Here is a 12,978-nt window from a genome sequence, read left to right as displayed (position 1 = left end):
TAGAAATCTTAGCATCGAGCTTGCCAATGTGTTATAAACAATACAATACAATAATACTTTATACAATACAATATTAGCTAATACTTTATTAGCCAAGTATGTTTTGCAAGATATGAGGAATTTCATTTGCCAAGTCAGTCTTACAAATAAAAAGCAACAGAACACACCAAATAAATTTTAACATAAACATCCACCACAGTGACTCCTCCACATTCCTCACTGTGATGGAAGGCGAAAAAAAAGTTTGATCTCTTCCCTCCTCTGTCGGGGGCCTCGAGCCTTCCGTTGACGGGACGATCTTACTCCCGTAGCTGGCAGCGTTCGGGCCCTCCTCGTCAGAGCGATCACTCCTGCATCAGGGGATCTCAGCTCCCCCGCGCCGAGCGATCGGACCCCGGGTGGAGCTTGTCGAATCTTCTGCGTCGTTGGAGCTCCCGACATCCACGGTGTCTCCTGAGACTGTAAGCTCTCGATGGTAAAGTCCTCAGGCCGCGGTTGGAGCATTGATCCCAGGCAAGGGATCGGCTCCGATGTCAAGTCCACTCCCCACGGTGGGGCTCAAAGTCAGTCCCGAGCGAGGCCTCCAGCTCCAAGATGTTAGACCACAGAGTGACTGGAGATATGATCCAGAAAGTAATCGCATCTCCAGCAGGGTAAGAGACTGAAAAAAATTAGTGAACATTAGCATTCAATACAAAAAGTTCATATCAATATGCAAATATAACTGCAAACATATTTTAGGCAATTTCAAAAGATTTACCAGAAATTGTAACTCTCTGATGTGGCAAAGATTTGCAATTTTCGACCATCATTTACAAGATCTATGGAGATTGAATGGTAATGATATTATTTCACACATTATTAGACATGGGCATAATTACAATAGTGAAAAATTGCAAGGAAGAAAAGTAACACTATTCCTGTTTTAACATCCAATTAGGAAGAAATTCCCCATCATCTTGATGAAATTCCAGAGGATGTGCATTACTTGGAATGTCCCTACCCTGATTTAAAGGCCTCTGTCCTGCAGGAGTTCCAGAATCTCAATGCGAAATATAAATTTCAGCTAGAGGACATCAATCATCAACTTAAATTTGCAGACAGGTAACTCACAAATATTCAAAGGATGAGTTATGAAGGCAGTCCACAAATAATCTTCCTGTTATGTTTTAGAGATACAGTATGGAAACAGGGCCTTCAGCCCACCGAGTCCACACCGACCATCGATCACCCTTCGCACTAGTTGTATGTTATCCCACTTTCTCATCCACTCCCAACACACGAGGCACAATTTACAGAGGGCCAATTAACCTACAACCCCGCACATCTTTGGGGTGTAGGAGGAAACCAGAGCACCCGGTGGAAACCCAGCTGTCTCAATTTTCAAAATATTGAATTTTCTTGACGTCTTTGTCATTCACAGATATTGACAATCTCTTAAGTATTCTAATAAAAAGATTAAAAATAGTCATGCATTTTAAGAATTATTAATAAAGTGGCAAGACTATTGGAGCACTTAATGGGCTCATAGACCTGCTTGCATGCTGCATCTTGCAATGTGTACTATAAAATCTTCTTGTAGAATCTTTTTATTATTTATCAAGCTTATATTTATTTTATCCGTGGTATTTGCTCAATCATTTGCTCATATACATCTGCGTGACATCTTTGCGAATGCATGATATTTGTGATGCCTTACAATTGTGGGAATCCAGTAACTCGTGCAAATCCAAGAGTTAATTTAATCGGTAAGCAATTGCACTTATTTGCCTCCCAGCAAACAAGCATCAATCTCAAGGTTTATAAGTTGGAAATTGCAAGGTCATGCACTTGAACAACCATTATTTACAAATTGACAGCATGGTGCATTCCACTGATCTCTTCCCCTTTTACATTGCTCTCAGTTTTGTACTGCATCTTGTATAGGACCGACCAGTGATCACTGTCACTAGTTCTATGTTATCCCACCTTCGCATCCATTCCCTACACACAAGGGGCAATTTACAGAGGCCAATTAACCCACATCTTTGGGATGCAGGAGGTAACTGGAGCACTTGGAGGAAACCCATGTGATCACAGGGAGAACATCCAAACTCCAAGCAGACAGCACTTGAGGTTAGGATCGAAACCAGATCTCTGTCACTGTGTGGCAGCTGTCTACTAGCTGCACAACTGTGGAAATTTCTCCATGGCAATTTTTACCTATTGTTCCTCTGGCCCTATTTATCATTATACGTCCATTATGTTTTACTTCGTTAAGTTCCGGTATCATTTTGTGTTTATGATGATTAGCATGTCTTCTCTCAGGTATTGTGGTTGGAATGAAGAAGAACATTGGACTTTTCAAGTCATCGCAGATCTGTATTCTCACGAGACAAATAATCGAAACATGCTTTACTTGGACATGATGATGAGGTTTCTACCACATAAATCTAAGCAAGATACGGTGAGTCATTTAGATAGAGGAAGATGTGCATGGGTTGCAAAATGTTACCTCGAAATAAGTTTCTATTTGTTCACATAAGCAGTATGTAACTGCTTGAGTTCCTTAAATTGCCAACTTTCCAACCAAAGCCTAGCTGGGAATGGAGTTGAAATCAAAGATCAAAGAAGATTTACGAGAATGTTGTCAGGAAAGGGCCTGAACCATGGAGAGAGAGGTTGTGCAGGCTTGGACTTTATTCCCTGGAGTGCAGGAGGCTGAGGGGTCAACTCATAGAGGTGTATAAAATGGTGTGGGGAATAGATGGGGTGAATGATGCGCAGTCTTTTTCTCAGGGTAGGGGTATCAAGAACTAGCAGGCATAGGTTTAAGGTGAGAGGGGGAAGATTTAGAGGAAACTGAGTGGTAGCTTTTTCAGGCAGAGGGCGGTGGGTATACGGAACAAGCTGCCAGATTAAGTAGTTGAAGCAGGTACAATAACAACATTTAAAAGATATTTGGACAGATGCATGGATATGATAGGTTTAGAAGGATATGGGTAAACACAGGTAAATGAGTACAGGGAATAGTGATATGCATCATGTACAGGCAGATGAGAAAGGCCAGTTCTTGTGCTGCACTGTTCTATGTTGGTGCCTCTTGCTTCCATCTCTGTCTATAAGCTGGCAGCACCGACAGATGATCTGACTGGCGGAAATCGGGGTGAGGGATGGAGCAATAGGCATACTTAATGGTGGTGTAGCAGTGGTCTAAATGGTCTGTGACATTTAATGATAATAACCAAGACATAATTTATTTCCCCTGAGCCTCTGCATTGGGAAATCTGATGAATGAAATCCCCTGCCTCAAGTCCTTTTTCTTAAGTGCCCACCAGCTCTGATTGCGGAAGTTTTTTAATTCATTCAACACTGATGAGTGGAAGTTAGCATCAAAAAAAGTTTAGCAATTTTGGTCTGGTGAGTGCGTGACAAATGTGACAAATGTAATTTGATATTATTTAGCATGACATATAAAAATCTAAATTTCAAGTTGCTGGAATGACACAGCTCTTCTGGAAGTAAGATCATATTATTGTAGTCGTGTCTGTCCTCTGATACTGGGTGACGCAAGTCATTATGTTTACCATCTTCAACCCTAACTAATTATCTGACTTGCAGGTAATTTAGTAACCCATAAATATATTCCATTTATTATAAATTTTTTTGCAGCACAGTTTAGAATAATATCAATTAGCAAGATAAGATTATGAGGAAATCATGAAACTTTTGTTCCAGATTGATCACTGGAGATTGTGGGATGCCTTTCAATATAAGAGAAAGCAGCGGAAAATTCTAATTCAGAGCTGGGCCCGAGACAAGAAAGACTTGCTGATAAAGACGATGATGATATTTGCTGAAGCCTGTATTGCTCATGAGGTTGAGGTTTTACAAGCCCACGACAGACAGAAACAGCAGGAAATCTGTGCTGAATTAAATCAAAAGGTGAGCAGAAATATTGATTTGCAGAGGCATTAAAATGTGGTTGCAGAGCTAAACTGAGGAATTAGCGTATATTGATGGATGGGAAAGGTTTACAGGGAAATTGGCTAAATGCAAGCAAATGGGACTAGCTTAGATGGGGCGTCTTGGTCGACATGGGTGAGTTGGGCCAAAGGGCCTGTTTCCCTGCTGTATGACTCCATGTATCTATTCATCTATTCTAACATGATACATATCATTACCTTTAGTATATCCTAACAGTATCATTAATACAGTGTTGGTTCTTTCCAGGTTCAACAAATGCGTGCGCATCAAGAAGAAATGGCAAGGCTGGAGGCTGCTATTGCTGCCCAAAAAGCAGAGAGAGAAATAGAACAATGTAAAAAAGAAGCAGAAAGGGAAATGTGCCGTAGAGCTATTGATAAAGAAATGGTAAGCGATCTGTATATTGTAAATTGTTAATTCATAGCACTGTTGCCTGCTCCCATTTTTGTAATTGGTGGCATGAAAATGACACGTAGAGCTGATTTAAGTGTGCTTTCTCACATAGCTCTTTGCTATACGATCCTCAATGACTTAAACAATCACAACATTTACTAGCCATTGAGAATTAATATGTATCTTACGTACAAGTGAATTGAGGATGGCATGTACGAAAATTGAGAGAGACTGAAACAGACAGATTAATATAATTCTGATGCTTTGTTACATTGCAATTTTTTTTCATGTTTTTTCCAGAGATATGGCAACATTGTTTTGATACAACAATGAAAAAATAAGTAATTTTGCCACAATATATACTGTTATTTGACTGACCCTATTAGTGTGGTAAACATGATACTGATTTCCACAAAATTGGAAATGGGAGGCTCTTTAGTAATCAAATATGTTATGGGGGGCTTGCAACTCCAGTGCAAATAATGTCATGCCAGTGTAGAAGGAGGGATGAGCCTTAGTAAGTAATAAATAAATCTTAAAGTCAAAGGTAAGCATTTTATGTCTAAACAAGGCAAAAATACACTTGACTCCTGTAATACACTGTACTTGACTCCTGTAATTCATGCTGTAGCCATGGAGGAGAAATGAAGAGTTACAGTGGGAGACTGTATAGCCCAGTTCTATTTACCTGTCACCTATACATGTATACTTCAATGCTGATAACTGTGTAAGGAATCAATAATGATAAATCTAGTAGTTTTTATCTATTTGTAATCCAGCACGGGTTGGCATTGTTTCTGGTCCCCATCATTTGGTATATCTTATCGTGCTGCATTTCCATACTGAAAGAACAAGGAGAAATCCAAACAAAGACACAGAGTGCTACAGCAACTCAGCGGGTCAGGCAGCATATCTGGAGAACATGGATAGGTGACATTTCGGGTCGGGTCCCTTCACACTATTTCTACGAGAAATCAACACACATTTTTGAGACACTCATTATTTTTCTTCAGAATCGATTTAATGCTGCCTTTTTCCAATTTTTTGTAAAGAAAATGTTACTTAAACTCCCTAAAATTAAAAATAAATCACATTGCAGATAAAGCAGTGCTATGCTGAGAAGCAACGTAGGAGGGAACAGTTAGAACAAAGATACCAAATGCGTCTGGATGAACTGAAATGTGAAATGGCTAACCAAACGGAAATGGACAAGGAGAGGTAAGGATAAATTGCAAATCCTACAGTTAAATGGTGCCTTACAGTATTGGTTGCCATTACTTTTCAAAACTACAGACTATTTCCTCTGTCATGAACTACAACACACGATATATTAAAAAAAAGATATAGCCAGAATGATAAATATATTGTTAGGAAGGGTTTAGAGGGCCATGGGCCAAATGCAGTCAAGTGGGACTAGCTCAGTAAGCCAATTTGGTTTGCATGGAAAAGGTGGGCCAAAGGGTCTGGTTTTGTGCTGTACTATGACATATTTTAAATTTCAAGTCAAGTCAAGTTTGTTTGTCACATACACAAATAAACTTGTGTTTAAGAAGGAACTGCAGATGCTGGAAAATCGAAGGTACACAAAAATGCTGGAGAAACTCAGCGGGTGCAACAGCATCTATGGAGCGAAAGAAATAGGCAACGTTTCGGGCCGAAACCTTTCTTCAGACTGATGGGGGGTGGGCGTGGAGAACTTCCTATCTCACCCTCAGCCCTCAGGCTCCTCCTCCTCCTTTTTCCTTTCTTCTCCCCGCCACATTTTTGTCCAGAGACATGGCAACATTGTTTTGATACAACAATGAAAAAATAAGTAAATTTGCCAGAATACATGCCCAATTAGAGTGGAAAACATGATGTTGTTTCCACAAAATTGGAAATGGAGGGCTCTTTAATAATCAAGTATGCTGTGGAGGGGGCTTGCCTCTCCAGTGCAAATAACATCTTGCTAGTGAAGAAGGGATGAGCCTTAGTAAGTAATAAATAAATCTTAAAGTATAAGGTAAGCATTTTATGTCTAAACAAGGCAAAATATAAAATATTGACTCCTGTAATTCATGCTGTAGCCATGAAGGAGAATTGTGGGGACACCTGTGATTAATCAGCATAGTTCATTACATTTTCACTTCCCAATGACAATTTGTAGGCTTTTGCTATGGCAGCCACATTTTAATAAAGTGCAGTGCCCATTATAAGGAGGTTGCATGAACTGGGATTGCAATTATATATCCCCTTAACCGATCTGATTTAAAAATCTGTTAATGAGTTGGGTAGTGTAAGTCTGAACAGGGTAGTATTACCAAGTATTCAGAGTCTAATCAGACACGGGCAGTAAAATAAGAGGAAAATAAAAATAAAAATATGAAATGTTGGTAATACTCTGCGGTTCAGAGTGCAACTGCAGAAAAATTAATATATTTCATATTTCAGATCTAAAGATCATTAATCAGGGAAAGAAAATTGGCTTGAGGGAGTGATAGAAGATTCTAAAAGAAAGGGTGGAAGAAATCATATTTCAGTCTATTTTTTAAAATGTCACACTAATTAAAATATGAAGAAATATGAGTGGTGTAGCTACTGCCTCACAACTCCGGTGACGCAGATCAATTCTCGACCGCAAGTGCAGCCTGCATGGAATCTTATATTTTCCCTGTGACTTCTTGCTTCCTCTGGTTGCTTCGGTTTCCTCCCACATCCCCAAAATATGTAGATGTATAGGTAGACAAAAGTGCTGGAGAAAGAGTGCTGCAGACTCCAACTCCTCGGGATTTGACTTCGCTGGGTCCTAGTGCTAGTTCCCCTAACCTAGGGAACCTCAGCGGTTGTTCCACTGGGTCTTCCCCTTCCCCCTCCAACCATGTGACCCCAGATCATCCCCACCCCCACTATGGTCCACATACCCCCACCCTCCCTGACCACCCCCCACCAGACATCGCCTCGTCCTCAATCCACTCACCTGCCTTCCTCTGGCCCCAATCCCCATTCTTGCCATGTGTTCACCATCCCCCCTGACCTCCCCCTCTCTGATACTGAACGGTCTGTCCTCAGCAGAGGCCTCACCTTTGTTCCCCTCCGTCTCCACCTCAATGAGTTCCACGCCCGCCACGATGTGGAGCTCTTCTTCCGTCGCCTCCGCCTCAAAGTGTTCTTCCATGGGAAGGAGTCCTCGCCCCCCATTGATCACCGCTTCTCCCATCTCCAATGGACCCCATCCTCTTGGACTCCCCCTCATGGCCATCTTCCGGCACTAGACCTTTTTATTTTAAACTGCCAGCGGGACATCAACCGCCTCAACTTCTCCACTCCCCTGTGTCACTCTAACCTCACCCCCCCTGAATGTACAGCCCTCCACTCACTCTGTAACAACCCAGACTGGGTGATCAAACCCGCCGACTAGGGAGGTGCCGTGGTAGTCTGGCACGCTGATCTCTACAAGGCTGAGGCCACGCACCAACTCTCAGACACCTCCTCCTACTTATCCTTGGACCATGACCCCACAGACGAGCACCAGGCCACTATCTCTAGCACCATCACTGACTTCATTGCCTGCTCTTGTCCTACTGAACTTATTTCCACATACCTCGACTCCATCCTATCCCCCCTGGTTAAATCACTCCCTACCTATGTTCAAGACACCTCACATGCTCTTCGTCGACTCCAGGAGTTCCATTTTCTAGGCCCCTATTCCCTCATCTTCACCATGGATGTCCAATCACTTTACACCTCCATCCCCCACCAGGAGGGTCTCAAAGCCCTCCGTTACTTCCTCGACCGGAGAAGCAACCAATCCCCGTCTACTGATACTCTCCTCCGTCTAGCGGAGCTGGTCCTTACCCTTAATAACTTTTTGTTTGACTCCTCCCATTTCCTCCAAATACAAGGCGTAGCTATGGGCACGCTCATGGGCCCTAGCTATGCCTGCCTCTTTGTAGGGTACGTCGAACAATCCTTGTTCGAGATGTACAGTGGCCCTATCCCCGAACTCTACCTCCGCTACATCGACGACTGCATTGGTGCTACCTCCTGCACCCACACACGACTCACTGACATCATCCATTTCACCACTAACTTCCATCCGGCACTCAAATACACCTGGACCATTTCCGACATTTCCCTACCATTTCTTGACCTCACTATCTCCATCGCAGGGGATAGACTCCTGACCGACATCCACTATAAACCCACTGACTCCCATGGCTATCTGGACTACACTTCTTCCCACCCTGCTTCCTGTAAGGACTCCATCCCCTACTCTCAATTCCTCCGTCTACGCCGCATCTGCCCCCCGGATGAGGTGTTCCACACCAGAGCATCGGAGATGTCCTCATTCTTCAGGGAGCGGGGGTTCCCCTCTTCGACTATAGATGAGGCTCTCACCAGGGTCTCTTCTATACCCCGTGACTCTACTCTCACTCCCCATCCCCCCACTCATAACAAGGGCAGAGTCCCCCTTGTCCTCACCTTCCACCCTACCAGCCGTCACGTACAACAAATAATCCTCCGTCATTTTCGCCACCTCCAACGTGACCCCACCACTTGCCATCTCCTCCCCTGTCTGCTTTCCGCAGAGCCCGCTCCCTCCGTAACTCCCTGGTCAATTTGTCCCTTCCCACCCGAACCACCCCCTCTCCGGGCACTTTCCCTTGCAACTGCAAGAAATGCTACACTTGTCGCTTTACCTCCCCCCTTGACTCCATTCAAGGACCCAAGCAGTCTTTCCAGGTGCGGCAGAGGTTCACCTGCACCTCCTCCAACCTCATCTATTGCATCGAATGCTCTAGATGTCAGCTGCTCTACATCGGTGAGACCAAGCATAGGCTTGGCGATCGCTTCGCTGAACACCTCCGCTCGGTTCGCAATAATCAACCTGATCTCCCGGTGGCTCAGCACTTCAACTCACCCTCCCATTCCGAATCCGATCTTTCTGTCCTCGGCCTCCTCCATGGCCAGAGTGAGGACCACCGTAAATTGGAGGAGCAGCACCTCATATTTCGCTTGGGCAGTTTGCACCCCAGCGGTATGAACATTGACTTTTCTAATTTCAGGCAGTCCTTACTTTCTCCTCCCCTTCTCAGCTCTCCCTCAGCCCACTCCACCACCCTCACATTACTCTCTCCCCCCCCCCCCCCCTCCACCCTCACATAAGTCTGAAGAAGAGTTTTGGCCCGAAATGTTGTCTATTTACTTCGCTCCATAGATGCTGCCTCACCCGCTGAGTTTCTCCAGCACTTTTGTCTACCTTCGATTTTCCAGCATCTGCAGTTCCTTCTTAAACATGTAGATGTATAGGTTATTTGGACACTGTAAATCGCCCCGAAATGTGTAGATGAGGGGTAAAATCTGGGGAGAACTGGTTAAAATTGTGGGGAAAATAAATGGATGAGGGTAATATTAGTGTAAAACTTGGTGCGTAATGGTGAATGCAGACTTGATGGGCTGAACATGTGTCACATGTCATGAAAACAACAATTACATTCTTAGTATGTGTAGGAAGGAACTGCAGATGCTGGTTTAACGTAATGTGTAGTAAGGAATGTCTGAATTCTGTCTGAATTCAGTCTGAAGAAGGGTCTCGACCTGAAACGTCACCCATTCCTTCTCTCCAGAGATGCTGCCTGTCCCGCTGAATTACTCCAGCATTTTGTGTCTACAATGAAATTCTTGCTTGCAGCAGTATAACAGGTCTGTAAACACAGTACACATATATAATACAATAAACAAAATAAAGTTAAATAAATTAAAAATATATATTATTGCAAAAACAAAAGCCCCCGAAGTCCCTAGTTGCAGCCAAGGCAGTTTGTAGTTTGGTTTGTGATTTGTAGTGTTTAAGAAGCTGCTAGTTGGGAAGAAGCTGTTCCTGAGCGAGGGACCCCGCTCCTGATGGTAAGTCCATGCCGTGCCCGCGGTAGAAGTTGGCCGCGGGCCGGCGGTCCGAGCACTTCTCCTCCCGGGTCCCCAACGAGGGATCCCAGGCCCAGGATGCCGCGCTGGCTTCAGGCTGCCCCGGGCCAGCGAACGGAGCGCTCCCCTCCGGCGAGCCCCGGAAAGGGCTCGCCCGCTCGGCGACGAGAGTCCACGATGCACCCGCAGCTGAAGCCCCGGGCACGTCTCCGGGAAAGGCCGCACCGATCCTCGATGTTAGGCCACAGGGGAGGCGACGTAAAAAGTTGCCTCTCCGTGGAGGAGGCGACCAAAGCGGTTTCCCCCTTACCCCCCCACCCACCCCCTACACAAGACACACAAAGAAACATTAAACACATACATTGAAACCTACTAAAAAAAACAAAAAAAGTAGAAAAAACTAACACGCTGCTGGCTTGCAGCACCCCCACCGACTTATTTAAGGCCTATCACATTTGTCTGTTCCTGTTCTATCACTGGAAGTTTCTATCGAATTTCTGAGCTCATTAAAATGAACATTGTGAATCTTACTGTTATTTTTGCTGCCAAATCTGATCTATTGTTTAAAGCTGGCAAAAGGGTCTTAGATAGCAATTGGAGGCTGGTACTACCCATCACAAGCAGGCTCCTGATCTCAATGTGAAATCCAGCAGAGCAGCTGATTGGTAATGTAACCAAGCCACAGTGAAGCACATCTAAGATATACAAACAATGGTTCAATTGTTTAGAGTACTTTGAAAATATGCTGTGCTATAATATGGCCATTATGTCCAGATAACATTTGTTGCATAATACCACACCACAAGAAGGGATTTGTATACAAATGAAGTAAGAGAAGGACACAAAGTGCTGGAGTAACTCAGTGGATTAGGCAGCATCCATGGAGAACATGGATAGGTGACGTTTCAGGTCAGGACATTCCTCAGACTTATTGCAGGGGGACGTGAAAGGAAGTTGGAAAAGAGGAGGAGCAGACAGATCATGGCCAGTAATAGGTGAATACAGGCAAACTGATTTTTTGATAGGCAGATTGTTGGGCAAAGGCTAGGGATGAAAAGACAGGATGAAGTAAGAGAAGGCCAGTTCAGCATGAACTCCACTAGGCTGGAGCACTATAATGATTACCTGGTATTACAGTTATTCATTTAATGTATTATGGATTATTATATATTTATCTATGTGTTATTGCATTTATGGGCTTGTTAAACTGCAGCAAGTAAGAATTTCATTGTCCCATTATAAACACTCTTGATTCTCGTGTAGCCCAAAGCACAGTAAAAAATAGTAAGAAATACCAACCATTAGATCTCATCTGAGATGACCTCTTCCTGACAAAATGTTCACAGTTCTTTCGATCACGTATAGTTTGACCTATGTTTCTCAACTAAAAGATTTGCTTCAAACAAACATGATTTGCCAAAGCAGTGGAAAAATAAGATCTAAACATTTGTTTTGATATATTTCCTGAATATCTCCTTCGATATGATGAATGTCTTTAATGTTCTACATCAATTTAAATTTAAAATAATATTGCAGTTTAGGTTTCATTAATTGACAAAGGTGAACTTGGCTGGATGGTAATCCTTACTCTTTCCTCAGGGGATGTGATGAGGGTTGGATGTCTGATCTGATCTGTTGTTTTTTGTCTCTCATTTGCTCCAGTTATGCTTTGTTGCTTGTAATTGTTTATTTAGTTGATCCTCCTTCGATATCCATTGCTCATTACGAGGTACATGATCTGGCTACACCCTGTATAAACCTCGAGTTCAATATGAGACTGTATTGCCCTCTCTCTTCTGGAGGACCCTGCAGGCAGGATGCCACTGTGGCCTAGTGGTAGAGTTGTTGCCTTACAGCGCCAGAGACCTTAGTTCAATCCTGACTACTGGTGCTATCTGCACGGATGTTGTACATTCTCCCTGTGACCACGTGGGTTTTCTCCAGGTGTTCTGGTTTCCTCCCACGTTCCAAAGAAGTACAGGTTTGTAGGTTATTTGTCTTCTGTAAATTGTCCCTAGTGTACTGGTTAGAGCTAGTGTACGGGTGATCTTTGGGCGGCATGGACTCAGAGGAATGAAGGGCTTGTCTCTGTGCTGTATGTTTAAACTAAAAGAAATGTACCAAGAGAACAGTGAATTCACACGAATAACGAAAATCCAGCTTTAGGTTTTTGTGAAAAATGCAAAAGCATTGTGGAATGGAAAATTGCATTTCTTAGAAGTAAATATTAATGATCCAACTTTACGAATTAGCTGCTTTTTACTCTCATTGCTTTTGCTCACATAATAATCTGCATTTCAGTCCACTTCCGGACTATTTTATCTTTGAACACAACCTCCACCATGGGATTATTAAGAGATCACTAGACCGTGGGTCCCGTTGGGCCCTGTTCCTCCAATGCAATATTCCACCACTCACCCATAGCCCCCAACTGCACAGGCACGGCTGACGTTTTTAAAGTTTAAAATGGCAATAACTTGTAAAAAATAAGATCAATGTGAACACATCTCACTCTCCCTCTTCAGTCCCCTATTCCCCTCCGCCATTATACTCCCTCTCCCCATTCTCCACCAACCCTCTGCTTCCTCCCCTCACCCCCTCCCTCCTCTCCTCTCTCTTCACCCCCCCCCCTCCATTACCTTGCCATCCCTCTTCCTACCCCTATCGTCTTCCATTCCTCCTCATCCCCCAGCACTTCCTCCCCCTCCTCTTCAC

The 12,978-nt window shown here is 43.6% G+C and overlaps 1 protein-coding gene across 3 annotated transcripts in view; it reads left to right on the top strand.

Annotated features, from left to right (window-relative positions):
* ccdc148 (coiled-coil domain containing 148) overlaps positions 1-12,978 on the top strand; it is a 64,411-nt gene that overhangs the window by 45,094 nt on the left and 6,339 nt on the right. For all 3 annotated transcript variants that reach the window (XM_033024091.1, XM_033024093.1, XM_033024090.1), the window contains 5 exons: positions 941-1,104; positions 2,308-2,446; positions 3,718-3,924; positions 4,213-4,353; positions 5,459-5,577. In XM_033024091.1, coding sequence (XP_032879982.1) covers positions 941-1,104; positions 2,308-2,446; positions 3,718-3,924; positions 4,213-4,353; positions 5,459-5,577 — 770 coding nt within the window. The remainder of the gene's footprint in view (positions 1-940; positions 1,105-2,307; positions 2,447-3,717; positions 3,925-4,212; positions 4,354-5,458; positions 5,578-12,978) is intronic.

This window comes from Amblyraja radiata, chromosome 7 (assembly GCF_010909765.2).
Source record: "Amblyraja radiata isolate CabotCenter1 chromosome 7, sAmbRad1.1.pri, whole genome shotgun sequence".
Classification (NCBI taxonomy): Eukaryota; Metazoa; Chordata; class Chondrichthyes; order Rajiformes; family Rajidae; genus Amblyraja; species Amblyraja radiata.
Note: the sequence above shows the minus strand (reverse complement) of the source record. Positions and strands in the feature narration are given on the sequence as shown.